General features: G+C 46.9%; 1 protein-coding gene across 1 annotated transcript in view; it reads left to right on the top strand.

The window, feature by feature from the left end:
• pik3c2b (phosphatidylinositol-4-phosphate 3-kinase, catalytic subunit type 2 beta) overlaps positions 1-14573 on the top strand; it is a 159549-nt gene extending 144976 nt beyond the window's left edge. The window contains exons 31-33 of the mRNA XM_041195258.1: positions 9260-9366; positions 9943-10068; positions 11412-14573. Coding sequence (XP_041051192.1) covers positions 9260-9366; positions 9943-10068; positions 11412-11606 — 428 coding nt within the window. The 3' untranslated portion in view covers positions 11607-14573. The remainder of the gene's footprint in view (positions 1-9259; positions 9367-9942; positions 10069-11411) is intronic.
• The last annotated feature ends 206 nt before the right edge of the window (positions 14574-14779 follow it).

Genomic DNA, 14779 nt, shown 5'->3' with positions numbered 1-14779 from the left:
TAATGTCAAGCAAAGCTACAGAGGTCAGTTACAGTGTGGCGTAGCAAGCTGACTCTCTAAAGCAGTGCCTCACAGAACATGGATAAGAGTTTGTGTCCATTATCCCGGTGCATTACGTTTCTAACCTGCTAGAGTGTAAATCCTGAAGGTAGAGAGGCAGGTCCCTGCAGAAAGGAAGGACAGATTGACAGGGCCACTGTCAGGCCTGCATCAGAGTGACATCTTCTCCAGAGACCTGAGTGATACAATCAGAATGTCAATTCTCCATTCCACACAGATTTATTAATTTCGTTCTTTAGCCATATCAATCACACCAAAGTCTAGAAATCCCCAATCAGTTTTAATGTGATAGCTCTCATCATTGCTACATTTGCCCAGGTCTTCTTCCTTCTCATGAACCACAAGTGTATGTCCAACAATGAGAGCTTCCTTCTGAAAGATGGAGTAGTACATTGACCTGTCAGTATATTGTCTTCAAGGCAGGGGGGGCGGGGCTGTGGAGCAGGTGGATGCGGACCCGACTGGGTCCATGCCGCCATTTTATGCGGGTGGGCCAATTAAGGCTGGCCCAATGTATTTCCCGGCTCCCGAGGACAGCGGGAATGGGCGGGGGCCGGCGGGTGTCCACAGACAACCGGGTCCATTGGCGACCCAGCAGTCTGTTTAAAAGAAGGCCTGGTGGTCTTTTCTAGGCTGTTCACAATGGCAAGTGCAAGGCCACGGCTGAGGGCTTCTGATGAGCAGGGCAGGCCGGAGGGTAGGGCAGCGGGTCAGGCCAAGCCGGAGGTTGGGGCAGCGGGTCAGGCCAGGCCGGAGGGTAGGGCAGCGGGACAGGCCAGGCCGGAGGGTAGGGCAGCGGCTCAGGCCAAGCCGGAGGGTAGGGCAGCGGGACAGGCCAAGCCGGAGGGTAGGGCAGCGGCTCAGGCCAGGCCGGAGGGTAGGGCAGCGGGTCAGGCCAGGCCGGAGGGTAGGGCAGCGGGTCAGGCCAGGCTGGAGGGTAGGGCAGCGGGTCAGGCCAGGCTGGAGGCTGGGGTGGGGGCCACTGCGCCCCTCGTTTTTCCAATGACTGCCTTGCTGCCCTCCTCGAGGAGGTGGCAGCACAGCGGGAGGTACTGGTCCCCCAGGATGGGAGGAGGAGGCTCCCCCACATGACCAAACGTGCCTGGGAGGAGGTGGCGGAGGTGGTGAGCTCCCGCGATGAGGAGCAGCGCACCTGGATCCAGTGTCGCAAGCGCTTCAACGATTTGTTGCGCTCTGGCAGGGTGAGTACCATGTTGGCATTGGGCATTTATCCCAGCAGGTCGGCTTACCCACCCCTGCTGCCCCCCCCTCTCCCCCCACACCCCCTCAAGTCCGAGTGTCGTGATTGCATTGAATCATTGACGGCATGTGTCCTTAGCTGGGTGGGCCAGCAGAAAGTGCCCATGCTGAGGTCAGCCTGAGAGGGTGATGAGGAGATGGGTTTTGCTCCCGCAGCATGTGTTACACTGAGTCCCACATGACTGGTTTGGGGGCAACCTGGAGGAGCTGCACCTAGGCGCTGTGTTAGACCTCCAGGTCATGTCCTTGTCAGGGTGATGAGATGGTGGGAGGGGAGATTCAAGGTGACGTGGCAACAAACCATCTGCTGCCCTCTGCGCTCCACGTGCTTGCGCCTCCTTGCTTTGGAAGGATATACCGTGTGGTGCCTAATGTGATGTAGGCAGCATGTGGCCAAAGAAGTGGGGAGAAGCAGGCCTAGCATCTTTGTGCAAGTGTCTGGCAGCAGCGGGGTGAGGAGGCACTGGAGCCATGAGATGTCCCACTCTGGTTGGGGTGGGCCGAGCGTGAACAGAGTCCGTGTGCAATTTTCACTACTCAGTGCTCTTCTCTCATTTTCAGGAGAAGAATGTTCATAACGCGGCCGAGTGTGTGAGGACTGGAGGTGGCCAGGCCCAGCTCACCATACTAAGCTGCTTCGAGCAGGAGGCCCTGGATCTGGAGAGGCGCCATGCACCCAGGTCCACTGGTGTCGGTGAAGCTGGGGTGGCATGGCCAGTTATTTATGCCCAACAATGAAGTCAGCATTGTCCTCCCAACAGTCATAGCAGTGCTGAATGTTAAATGATTTAATTTTGCAATACGGCTTGACCATTGGCTATGAAGGGATGAAGGCATAATGATCCGGGGGACAGGGATGGACTTCGTCATTGTCTCCACGCTAAGTGATCCACTGTCCTTGTTCTTCCTTTCAGCATCATCAGAGCAGGGCCGGGTGGAGGAGCAGTAGAGGCCCCCCTCTCACCTGAGGGGCCTGAAGTCTCACCTGCGTCACACCATTTCTGCGAGGCAGGCACCAGCACAGATAATAGCGCCTCGGGAATTCAAATAACGGCTAGTGTCCCGGGGCACAGTGGAGAGGGCACTTCACAGTCGCTGGAGGAGCTGGCAGAGACAGAGAATGCCCATGGAAGCAGCAGTCGGAGGACAGCAGGGGACCAGGCACATGCTCAGTCGGTGCCTGATGATGGGCCTCTGGAGTCGTCTGTGATGCAGCAGGTGCAGGAAATGCAGCCGAGTGTGTGGGAGCATCTGGGGGAGATACATGAGGCTATGCTTGGCTTGGTGTCCGTGGTAGAGGAGTCAAAGAGGACTCTTGCCAAAGCAATGAGCCACATGTCCAAGCCCCACGCGTCCTCCATGGACAGAGTGGCAACTCTCTTGGAGAGCCTACTCCAGGAGACCCACCAGGGCTTCCTGGGGATGTGCTCTGACCAGCAAGCCCTTACATCAACATTGACCTCAGCTGGTCAGTGCCAGTGTGGGAGATGGTGTGGGCGTCAAGTTTCCCAGTTCAGTGCCCATCCATCCACAGTGAGCAGGTAGGTCCAAAGCGACCTTATGTCAGTGCAGCAGCTGCCTGTCACCTCTGTGGGCTCCTCTCAGGGCGCTCCAGATGAGGGCGGCAGCTCCTCCACCTTCTGCCAGTGACCATATCATCTGGTGAGGCTGCGACGACTGGGGAGATGCCAGCTTGGAACTGGCAGCTCCCTCCCAAGCACGGCCAACACAGGCTCCACGGACCAGAGGACGACCGCCAAGGTCATCAAGGCCAACAGGACAGCGGAGTCAGGAGGCTGGCTCGGATGCCACTCTGAGCAATGGGGCAGCACCAAGACGTAGCATCCAGAAACCAAAGCTTAAAAGGCACCTTAGGTACATCACAGGTTTTTCATTGGTGCTTTTGTGTCGGCCCAAGATGAGGCCCTTATGACTTTATTTGATTGTAACACTATTGTCTTTTTTTTTGTAATAAGTTGCTTTTGTCGACACATTAAATTCAGATACGTCACCATGGCTGAGGGTGCCTCTTTTCTCCTGCATGCGTAAGGTTTCCGAAACTGTAATGAGTGCTTTGTTGGACATTCAGCTTTATTAACAAGGCCCTTAGTTACTGTTGCTAGCCTGGCAGATTTTGCCCTTAGGTGTCAAGTATCGAGCCGACAGCCCAGGCTTACCTGGAGGTCCATCTGTGGTGTGCTAGCTGAGGGTTCATTGGATTAAAGCCTCCCGGGTGTCCCTGCCTCCCTGGAGTATGCACGGGTCAGCATCTACTCCCCGCCCCCCCACTCAGCATTCCCCTGTGCTATGCTCATCCTCAGAATCACTGCTGGATTCATCTTGTGCAACCGCAGCCATTGCGCGACATCTTCATTATCCACAGTATCCCCCCATTCCAGCGCAAGATTGTGGAGAGCGCAGCATACTACCACTATCACAGAGACACAATCTGGGGGATACTGGAGTGCACCCCCTGAGCGGTCCAGGCAACGGAGGTGCATCTTAAGAAGACCGATGGCTCTCTCCACCACAGCTCTTATGGTGCTGTAGCTCCCATTCTACTGCTGCTCAGCTTCTGTTCTTGGATGGCGGAGAGGTGTCATGAGCCACCTTCTGAGGGGATAGCCCTTGTCACCCAGCAGCCATCCATCCAGCCGGACTGGAGCACTGAAGAGCCCTGGCACCTGGGAGTGTCTTGAGGATGTAAGCGTTGTGGGAGCTGCCTCGGTACCTTGCACAGACTTGTAAAATCAGCATCCTGTGGTCACACACTATCTGCACGTTCATGGAGTGGAAGCCCTTCCTGTTGATGAAGGCACCGGGCTCACCTGCTGGTACCTTGATAGCCACATGTGTACAATCTATAGCACCCTGGACGCGGGGGAAGCCAGCAATGGCTGCGAAGCCACTTGCTCACTGTTGGCTTGCCTGATCCCAACGGAAGTGGATGAAGGTCAATGCACGCCAGAACAGAGCGTCTGTAACCTGCTTGACACAAGTGTGGACAGCTGATTGGGAGACACGGCAAAGGTCATCCGCCGATCCTGGAAAGAGACAGAGGCATAGAAGTTGAGGGCAGCTGTGACCTATAGAGCCACTGGCATGGGGTGTCCACCCACACAGTTAGGGGCGATCTCAAGCCCAATCATCTGACAGATATAGTTGACTGTCTCCATTGAGAGACGGAGCCTCCTTCAGCACTGCACCTCAGACATATTGAGGTAGCTGCTTCACTGCCTGTATACCCTGGCAGCAGGATACTGGCGTCTTCTGCGGCCCCTTCCACCTTGGACTTCATGTTGGTCCTGTGCCCTTTGTGCCTGCGCCTGTCCTCCCAAAGGTGGCTCCTCTGGAGGCTGTGCACTCCTGGCCTCCTCCCTCTTCTAGCCTTCCGTTCCTCCTCAGAGGAGCTGCCTCTAGTGGATAGTTGAGCTCCCATTCCCTGACTAAGGGAAGGCTTCCCAAAACTTGCAGGCCCAGAAAAGATTCCTCACTGCAGAGTGCTGACCTGAAGGTTAAGAATCCAGAAAAAGCAGCTGCTATGCATTTTGAAGTATTGCAGATTACACAGCCAAGTTTGAAAAACTTTCAAAAACAAATACTTAAATGTGCACATTCATGACCCCAGTGAGCCCCCTTATCCTGCCCATGGATGAGGTTAATACAAACGTGTCCTACCCGCCTGCCCATTGCGCCCATGTGCCGACCTGAAGATTGCACGGGCGCCGAAAAATTGGCATCGATTGAACACTTGAGGGCCTTTAATGGCCCGTTAATTAATGGTGGGTACGTGTCAGATATCATCGTGCACCTGCCCAGCGAAATATTGGGATGGCGCGTGGTGACGCCGGGACGCTCTGCCGACATCACCACGCATCATTTTACATGTGGATATGTGGGGCCCGCCCTGCACGACAATGGGAAAATTCTGCCCCAATTTTCTACAGTGAAAATTGGAACATAGTGGAGCTTACGACCCAGGCGGCTGAAGGTATGGCCACCAATGGTGGAGCGATTAAAATCAGGGATGCCAGGAGTATTACAGGTAAAACAGGTGAGTTAAGGGTGAGGATTGACACGTGGAATTATGATATAGTAGCCATCACAGAGACATGGTTGAGGGAGGGGCAGGATTGGCAGCTCAAAATTCCAGGGTATAGAATCTTCAGGCGAGACGGGAGGAGGTAAAAGAGGAGGAGGCATTGCGTTATTAGTTAAGAAGTCAGATACTGCAGTAAGGAGGGGGCATCGAATGAAGCTTTGTGGGTAGAGCTTAAGAATAAATAAGGGGCAACCACATTGTTAGGTGTTCATTATAGACCCCAGATAGTCGGTGGGAAATTGAGGAGCAAATATGTGCAGAATTCACGGAGGTGTGTAAAAACAATAACAATCGGGTAATTATATAAGGTGATTTCAACTTTCCCAACATTAATCGGGATAGACATAGTATTAAGGACTTGGATGGAGTGGATTTCTTGAAATGTGTACAGGAGAACTTTTTAGGTCAATATGTAGAGGGTCCAACAAGGGATGGCGCAGTGCTGGACCTAATTCTGGGGAATGAAGCCAGACAGGTGGCTGAGGTGGTGGTGGGGGAGCATTTTAGCAATAGCGACCACGACATGGTACAATTTAAGCTTGTTATGGACAAAGAAATAGACAAGTTGCAAAAAAATGTTATGGATTGGGGGAGAGTGGATTTTAGTAAAATAAGGCAGGATCTGGCTAAGGTAGACTGGGAACAGCTACTTGTGGGGGTGCATTCAAAAAGGAAATGGGAAGGTTACAGGCTCAACATGTTCCCTCTAGGGTGATAGGAAGGAGTAACAAGCCCAGAGAACCATGGATGACCAGAGATATTCAGGTTACAATGAGAAGGAAAAGAGAGGCTTTCAGCAGGTACAAGGGAAGCAAATCAGCGGAGGCATTAGTGGAATACAGAAAGTGCAGAGTGGAGCTTAAGAAAGCAATTAGAGCAGAGGGAATATGAGAAAGCTCTGGCTGGTAAAAGTAGGGAAAATCCCAAGATATTCTATAAGTATATCAATGGGAAGAGGATAACCAGGGAAAGAGTAATGCCCATAAGGGACCAAGGGGGCAATCTATGGGTGGAGCCAGAGGACATCGGTAGAGTGTTGAACGAATACTTCACATCCGTCTTCACTCAAGAGAATGAGGATGAAGGTATGGAACTCGGAGAGAGAGACTGCGAAGTTCTTGAGCAAATTGATATAGGGAGTGACAAGGTATTTGAGGTGTTGGCAGGTTTAAAAGTGAACAAATCTCCAGGTCCAGATGATTTGTGTCCCAGACTGCTGAGGGAGGCAAGGGAGGAGATCGGAGGGGCTCGGATCCAAATTTTTAATTCCTCTCTGGCCATGGAGAGATGCCAGAGGACTGGAGAACAGCTGATGTGATTCCGCTATTTAAGAAGGGTTGTAGAAGTAAGCCAGGGAACTACAGACCAGTGATCTCACGTCAGTGGTAGGGAAACTATTGGAGAAAATTCTGAAGGAGAGAATCTATCTCCACTTGGAGAGGCAAGGTTTGATCAGGGATAGTCAGTATGGCTTTGTCAGAGGGAGGTCATGCCTCACAAATTTGATTGAATTTTTTGAGGAGGTGACCAGGTGTGTAGATGAGGGGAGTGCAGTTGATGCAGTCTGTATGGATTTCAGCAAAGCCTTTGACAAGGTCCCACATGGGAGACTTATAAAGAAAGCAAATGCACATGGGATACAGGGTAATTTGATAAGGTAGGTTCAAAATTGGCTTAGTTGTAGGAGACAGAGGGTGATGACAGAAGGATGCTTTAGTGACTGGAAGCCAGTGTCCAGTGCCATGTGGGATCTGTGCTAGGCCCCCTATTATTTGTCATTTATATAAACTACATAGATGACAATGTGGGGGGTAGGATTAGTAAGTTTGTGAATGACACAAAGATTGGCTGGGTGGTTAACAGAGAGGTTGAGTGTCTTGGGCTACAGGATGATATAGACAGGATGGTCAAATGGGCAGATATGTGGCAGATGTAATTTAACCCTGAAAAATGTGAGGTGATACACTTTGGAAGGAGTAATTTGACAAGGAAGTTCTCAATGAACGGCATGACACTAGGAAGTTCTGTGCAACAAAGGGACCTTGGCATGTGTGTCCGTAGATCTCTGAAGGCAGAGGGGCATGTTAATGGGGTGGTGAAAAAGGCATATGGGACACTTGCCTTTGTCAATTAAGGCATAGATTACAAAAGTAGGGAGGTCATATTGGAGTTGTATAGAACCTTGGTGAGGCCACAGCTGGAGTATTGTGTGCAGTTCTGGTCGCCACATTATAGAAAGGATGTGATTGCACTGGAGGGGGTGCAGAGGAGATTCACCAGGATGTTGCCTGGAATGAAACATTTAAGTTATGAAGAGAGGTTGGATAGTCTTGGGTTGTTTTTGTTAGAGCAGAGAAGACTGAGGGGCAACCTGATCAAGGTGTACAAGATTATGAGGGGCATGGACAGGGTGAGTAGGGAGCAGCTGTTCCCCTTAGTTGAAGGGTCAGTCATGAGGGGACACAAGTTCAAGGTGAGGGGCAGGAGGTTTAGGGGGGAATGTGAGGAAAATCTTTTTTTACCCAGAGGGTGGTGACAGTCTGGAATATGCTGCCTGGGAGGGTGGTGGAGATGGGTTGCCTCACATCCTTTAAAAAGTACCTGGATGAGCACTTGGCACGTCATAACATTCAAGGCTATGGGCCAAGTGCTGATAAATGAGATTAGGAAGGTAGGTCAGGTGTTTCTCGTGTGTTGGTGCAGACTCGATGGGCCTCTTCTGCACTGTGTGATTCTGTGAGGGATGCTCAAGAGGTCAGAATTAAAGGAGTGCAGAGATCTCAGAAGGTTGTGGGGCTAGAGGAGGCTGCAGAGATAGGGTAATAAGAAAGGGAGGATAGGATGAGGAGACTCTTGTTTGCCCTAGATATTCTGTGACGGCTCTCCCCCTCCTGTGGAGCAAACCCTGCCCTCTGCTTCTCAGAGTTATGCAGCAGTGATTACAAACTCTGCATTCGAGGCATAAAATCATTCCACGCTACTCCATGCTGCTGTGTGTTATTCTGTAATGCACTGCCTCATTAACCTATCCATTCCTTAAGACTTACTTCACCACTTCACACTGGAAGCTGTCCCCATTCACCTTTGTCTAACCCCACTTATACAACGGCTTGTTTGTGTACTCAACACTCTTCTGCTTTCTTCAATCTCACTAACTTCTCAATAAATCCAAAGCAAAACGTTAGGCAAGCTTTCTCACATGACATTATGAAAGAATATTGCTTGTTGATGAGACATTGTTCTATTAGTGCGTGCTTATAGGTGGTAAGAATATGTTTTTGTTTCTGTAGATAAACAAATATTGCAGTCCAGTGCCTGTGCTAATGAGCCCAAACACAGTTAATAATGCTTAAAATGAGGGGGAGCAGAAGTAGACCATATGGCTCCTTGAACTTGCTCTTTCATTTATTGAGCATTGGGTGTTAGACACACTCATGACCATTACCAAGATTACATAGGAACCGCTGTTTTCGAGGAATCATTAGTTACAGCCAGCTGAGCTCAATTTACTCCTTCCATATGCCTCCATTTTTTTCTTCCCACCCTTTAGTTATGATTCTACTCCATTTATGCTATTTCTAGCTGCACTGATCCCATAGGTAATCCATAACCCTTGGACAATTTCCGTACCAGTCCCTACTGTGATGTCCCTAAGCCTGCTACATATGGTTGGGTTAACAAAGGACAGGAAATGGATGGAGTCTCATCAGCTTTAAAAATCTCCTTTGATATTGGGAGTTGAACAGCCATTGGAGGTTCCTGGTCACTACATGTTTGAGGATGGTTCATTCCATATTCACACTCATCCTTTTATTCTTCTTTTCCATCACTCCAAAGATGTCCCTCCAACACCACCAATGGGGAAGGTTGGCGGAGAGGTGAAGCTGTCCATCTCATACAAGAATGACAAGCTTTTTATTATGGTGATGCACATTCGAGGCCTGGTAAGTGTCCCAGTGGGTACAAATTATTGGGCAGATGAATGAATAAAAATAGATAAGTTTAAAAACCTAAAATAAAATATGAGGATCAGTTGATCTACTCAGAGTTTGTTGTTCTGCTATCTGTTTGGATTCTCTTCGTTGGTTAATATTTCTAGTCATTCTGAGTTGCTGAAGATCTGATGATCTGATCTAGATTTCACCAATGAATTGTGCATCAGTGTTCTCCAGCCACCTCATGTGAATTGAATCAGGACAAGCCAGTTCCAAGACTTTTTTAAAATTCTTTGTACAGTATAGCACTCATTACAAAGCTAATCTTTCACTTTAAGACTTGCACATTGTTGTCTGGGATACGTGTAGAACAACATAAAGATTCCCCTTGGGAATCTAATACTAATTCCATGTCTCCAGTTGAAGGATCTTTGTGGGTTACGCTGCTATATTTGCTTTAGAGTGGAGTCCATACTGGTTGGGATTGGTATTTGTCAAATTGTATTCGAGATCTCTGCATCTCAGTTTAAAAAAAAATCTGATCTGACTGCACTGAAGCCAATTGCATCATCTCTCTTCCTTCAGGTTTTGCAGGATGGGACTGATCCAGATCCTTATGTCAAAATCTACTTACTGCCGGACCCTCAGAAAACCAGCAAGCGAAAGACTAAAGTGGCTCGAAAGACTTGTAACCCAACGTATAATGAAATGGTATATTTGTTATGGATATTCCAATACCGCTTGTGATTGGGGTTTGGGTTTCTGGGATGAAGTTCTTTCCAGGATGCTGAAGGGCTAGTTTGTACAAGAACTCTAGAATCACATAAGTAAAACACCCTCTCACTTGAAGCAAGATTGAGAGGTGTCTAGGTTTTAGAGTATTTCCAAGTTCCAAGGCACAATCCATGGAATAAGATGCCAATTTTATTTTGTTCATTCTTCTGAGTTTTGTTTTTCTTATTTTGTGATGATTAATTGAATTTGTGTTAAGGGGGAAGCAATGAATCCTTTGTTTCTAAAAAACCTAGAGTAAAATTGCCAGGCTACTGATGGTATATGTAATATAGGTCTTTAGCAGGCCTCACCACAGTGTGATGTGTCTCTGTTCTACAGTCTTTGGTTGTTACCATCTTTTCAAAGAACCTTGCAGTGATGATGTTGGTGTAGTGGTAATGTCACTGGACTAGTAATCCAGAGACCAAGGCTAATGCTTTGGGTTCAAATCCCACTATGGCAGCTAATGGAATTTAAATTCAATTAATAAACCTGAAAGATAAAGCTAGTCTTAGTGATGGTGATCATGAAACTGCCATAAAAATCCATCTAATGTCCTTTAGTGAAGGAAGTCTGCCATCCTTACCTGATCTGGCCTACACAATACTCTAGACACACAGTAATGTTGGTTGTCTGTTAACCGCCCTCAGAGATGGCCTAAGAAGCCACTAAGTTCAAGGGCAATTAAGGACGAGCAACAAATTCTGACCTTGCCAGTGACGCTCTCATCCCGTGAATGAATAAAGAAAAATAAAATAACTGTTTAAAAAAACTGCGCTCTCTACTGACCAAGTTATCACCTGTTGCCTCATTTTTGTTCTCCATCGAAAACAGAGTCTAGATCTGAAAGATTAATGGCATTAGACAACTCGATCCTTATCTCTAGACATTTGTTCTAGTGATGGACATTCATGTAGGCTGGTTAATTTGAAGAGGAATGTTGTCTTTGATGGGATGGGGCATCAGAGATCCAGATGGATCAGATGCAGATTAATACCACACTTCAAGTGATTCTTGCTTCAGCCTCGTTGTTATTGGAAAAGCAAGAAGCGAAGGTCAAGTGTGCCCTCTGAGAAAGAGCATCATCTGAGGAAGTTATTCAAACCCATTGGTGCAGTGACCCCGTTGGAGGATAGGGGGTTTGGTGTGAGGTGGTGTAGTGGCCTATGTGAGATGAAGAAAAGGGAAAATGTGAAGAATATATCTTGCAGAAAAATAAACTTGCCGTATTTTGTGAGTTACGATTTGAACATTGAAAAAAATTCCCATTTGTTTTCCAGTTGGTATATGATGGTATTCCCAAAGGCGATGTGCAGCAGCGGGTTATCCACTTGCGTGTGCTGAGTGAGGAAGCATTCCGGGAAAACATAATGCTCGGGGAGGTGTACATTAAGCTCAAGGACTTCAACCTAAACCAGAAAATTGTTGGCTGGTATCACCTGGGATCAACGACCCCGCAAGGCACTTTGTTCTAAGTACTTAGTGATGTCACTAAAGGCTCTCTGTTGGACCTCAACTGAGATGCGGGTTTGGAGGGGGTAGGGGGAGAACAAATAACAAGGAATAATCGGTTGTGTTTCCTTTGTTTTGTTTTTATTTGTGAACTGACTTGATGAGGAGGTTAAGATATTCAAACATTGTTTTTGAGCCTCTTCATTTTGGAATGTGTTAAAGAGACACAGCCCTCAAACTCGAGGATTACTGGGCATGATATTGCATGCGTCAAGAGATGCAAACTGTTTGCTCCCAAGTTGTGTATTATTACACTATGAAAATGAAGGTAAATATTTGAACTGTTTATATGCTTTTAAACTGTGCTATGGGCGACCATGTCATAATGAAGGACTGACCCCAATTTTTTTGCACTAAACACAAACAAGAGGAAGGAGAAACCCTCCAGGAATTGATCAAAGTCCAGGACTGTAACACAACAGAGAGGAGATTGTCAACGTTCAGACCACAATCAGCTTATTCACGTATTCTCTCTGCCTCAAGTGTCTCTCGTGTCCCCAGCTGAGAAGTGTGTAGCTCGTATTTTGGTGACTTTGGGGTTTGAATGAAGCCACTTAATGTAAGAGAAGCACTGAGAGGCCAGATTGCTCACCTTGTGTTATGGCACATCTAGCAACCTATGAGCAGGGGTAGACCATTCAGCCTCTCAGGCCTCAATCCATCTTAATAGCACCCTGCCATGCAAAACCTATTGGGGTAGAAATTGGCCTTGAGCAGTATGCACTAAATGGGCGGAATCACACCGACTGCCTGATATTCAGTTCCCTTGAAACCAGTGGAACAGACTGTTGAATGAGCTGTATAACAGGCAACCCATTTATTATCACACAGGATGTATTCTTACCCCATCGTATCTCTTTCCTCGATTGGAGGGTGGAAGAGGAAAGAGCAACTTTAATCAGGCAAGATTGTGCTTGGACAGAACAAATCTTGTTAATCCAGAAATGGTGGTTATCTTAACAAAACCATCAGATTAGTTGTGTGAGCTTGTTCAGTTGTGCTGCAAATGGTGCAACTGAAGGAGTACTGCTTGCGTTAAAAGGTTGATGCAAAGTTATCTGATTTCAGTCAGGTGGTCAAAAAGCTAAGGCACCATAAAGACCAAGAAGATCCTAAGTTCAATACATGTTGAGTTCAATATATGTTGAGTTAATTGGTTTCAGCCAGGTTAGCAACTGAAGCAATATAATTGGCCTTAGCAGCCCTGGGCTAGGGATGAAGAGGGAGCAGTGTTTTAGCTAAAGTTCTTGGTGATTTCTGGTCAATGACTCTTACTCAAAGATAAATGTAGAAGGAGAAGGAGAGATCAGTTTTGACTGCTATTTCCATGGTCAAAAAGCCTGCCGAAACTCACCACTACTTCTTGTGCATGACTGCCAACACTTACTGACCTGATTTGTATGATTTACATGGGTCAAGAATTGGAGGACATGAACATCCAATGCAGTCTTTCTGTCTGATCAGTAATGGGTCTTTTGATGAGGTTGTATCAGGTCACTGTCATGATTAATCAATCAGAATAGACTTGCTCATTACAAAATGAAATGAGCATTCATTTATGTTAACATTATTGCCCTTGCCACTGGATTTCCGCACTAGATTAAAACCTGCGAAACTAAGTGTAGTCTTGATTGCAGCATGCGACTAAGATCCACACAGTGTTGAAGTCTGTAAGACTTTGGGGATCCTGGTTTAAAATAATGATCTGGAAAGTCTTCCTTTCCTGACATAGAAGTCCACTGATAGAAATAACACTGTTCCTTGTGTCTTGTACTTTCCTCCTCTACCTCTGTGTTGTGCAGGGGCCACTACCTTAAAGAGGTACTTCCATCTCGTTGGAGGCAGAAATAGCATGTGGCAAACCTGAAAATGGCCAAGGAATGGGGGAGGGGGGCATTCAACTCCTCAAGCGTGTCCTACCATTTGGATAGATTATGGTTGATCTGTACCTTAACTCCTTATACCCATGCTAGTTCCATAACCCTCCATACTTGTACCCACAAAAATCTATCCATTTCGGTTCGAAATTTTCTTTTGGCAACCATCCTCAACAACATTTTTCGGGGAGAGAGTTCCAGACTGTGTATCCCTTGTGTACACAATATCTAGTGTGTAACGGTGGGGAAAGCAACTGCTGAACCAGATACTACGGGTGTATGCAGGGTGAACTCTGTGACCTGATCTTTTTTAGCACCATTTGTTATGTTTAGTTTTATTTAAAACGTGATGCTATCACTTCTCCCTTCTATAGTATTAGGAAAGAGTTTACCAGATCCCTAAGTGTCAACAACACATGAACTTTCTCCTTTAAAGCAGCTAACTTCTCTCACATTTCACACTGATGGCAAAGGTTATGTAAATTACCTAATGTTTCATTGATAAGAACACTGCTGTAGCATGTGGCAGTGCCATACCTGGTCCCCCCTCCCCTTTCTGTATTGTAGAATGTGCTGTGAATGAGCTAGATTCACTATTAGACACAATACATGAATCTTCGATTATAGAGACGAGGTGACACTTGTTTGCCTGATCCTTCACTGGGGATTTAATTCCCGATTGAACTAAGCTGAGACTGTTGATATACCCCTTTCATTACATGCAGGACAGTCCTAGATGTGGAGCTTGGCTTTGTTTCTGTTAAGGATATTTGAACCAGCTGCTCTCCTCACATTCCACCTCACCTCCCACTACCTTTTTTGCTACACAGCTACGAAAGAAGCTTTGTGAAATTCTCATGCTTTGTTTCAGTTTACCTTTGTACATAAGGAAAAGCACCACAGTCTCCTACTGAGATGTCCTTTTTAATTAACCCTGGTGGAAGTAATTTTGTAAGATTTGTTTGCAAATCTTTGTTGCCTGTAAGTAATTTACTTTTTTTGATTGATACACAAGGCTGTTGTTGTATATTTAATAATAAGTTTTAAAAATTGCTTATGGTGTCTTGGTTTTCTTTCCATCTATCCTGTTTAAGAAACATTTACCTCTCTTTTACTAGATTATACACTGGAATATTCTGTATTTGAGGACAGTGTGGGGCAAGGTCTCACAGGATCCACCCGAATTGACCAAAAAAAAATCTGTATAACAACAAAAACATGCATTTATCTGAATGCCTTTAACAAAAGAGCTTGTATTT

This window comes from Carcharodon carcharias, chromosome 9 (assembly GCF_017639515.1).
Source record: "Carcharodon carcharias isolate sCarCar2 chromosome 9, sCarCar2.pri, whole genome shotgun sequence".
NCBI lineage: Eukaryota > Metazoa > Chordata > Chondrichthyes > Lamniformes > Lamnidae > Carcharodon > Carcharodon carcharias.
This window is presented reverse-complemented; position numbering and strand designations above follow the sequence as displayed.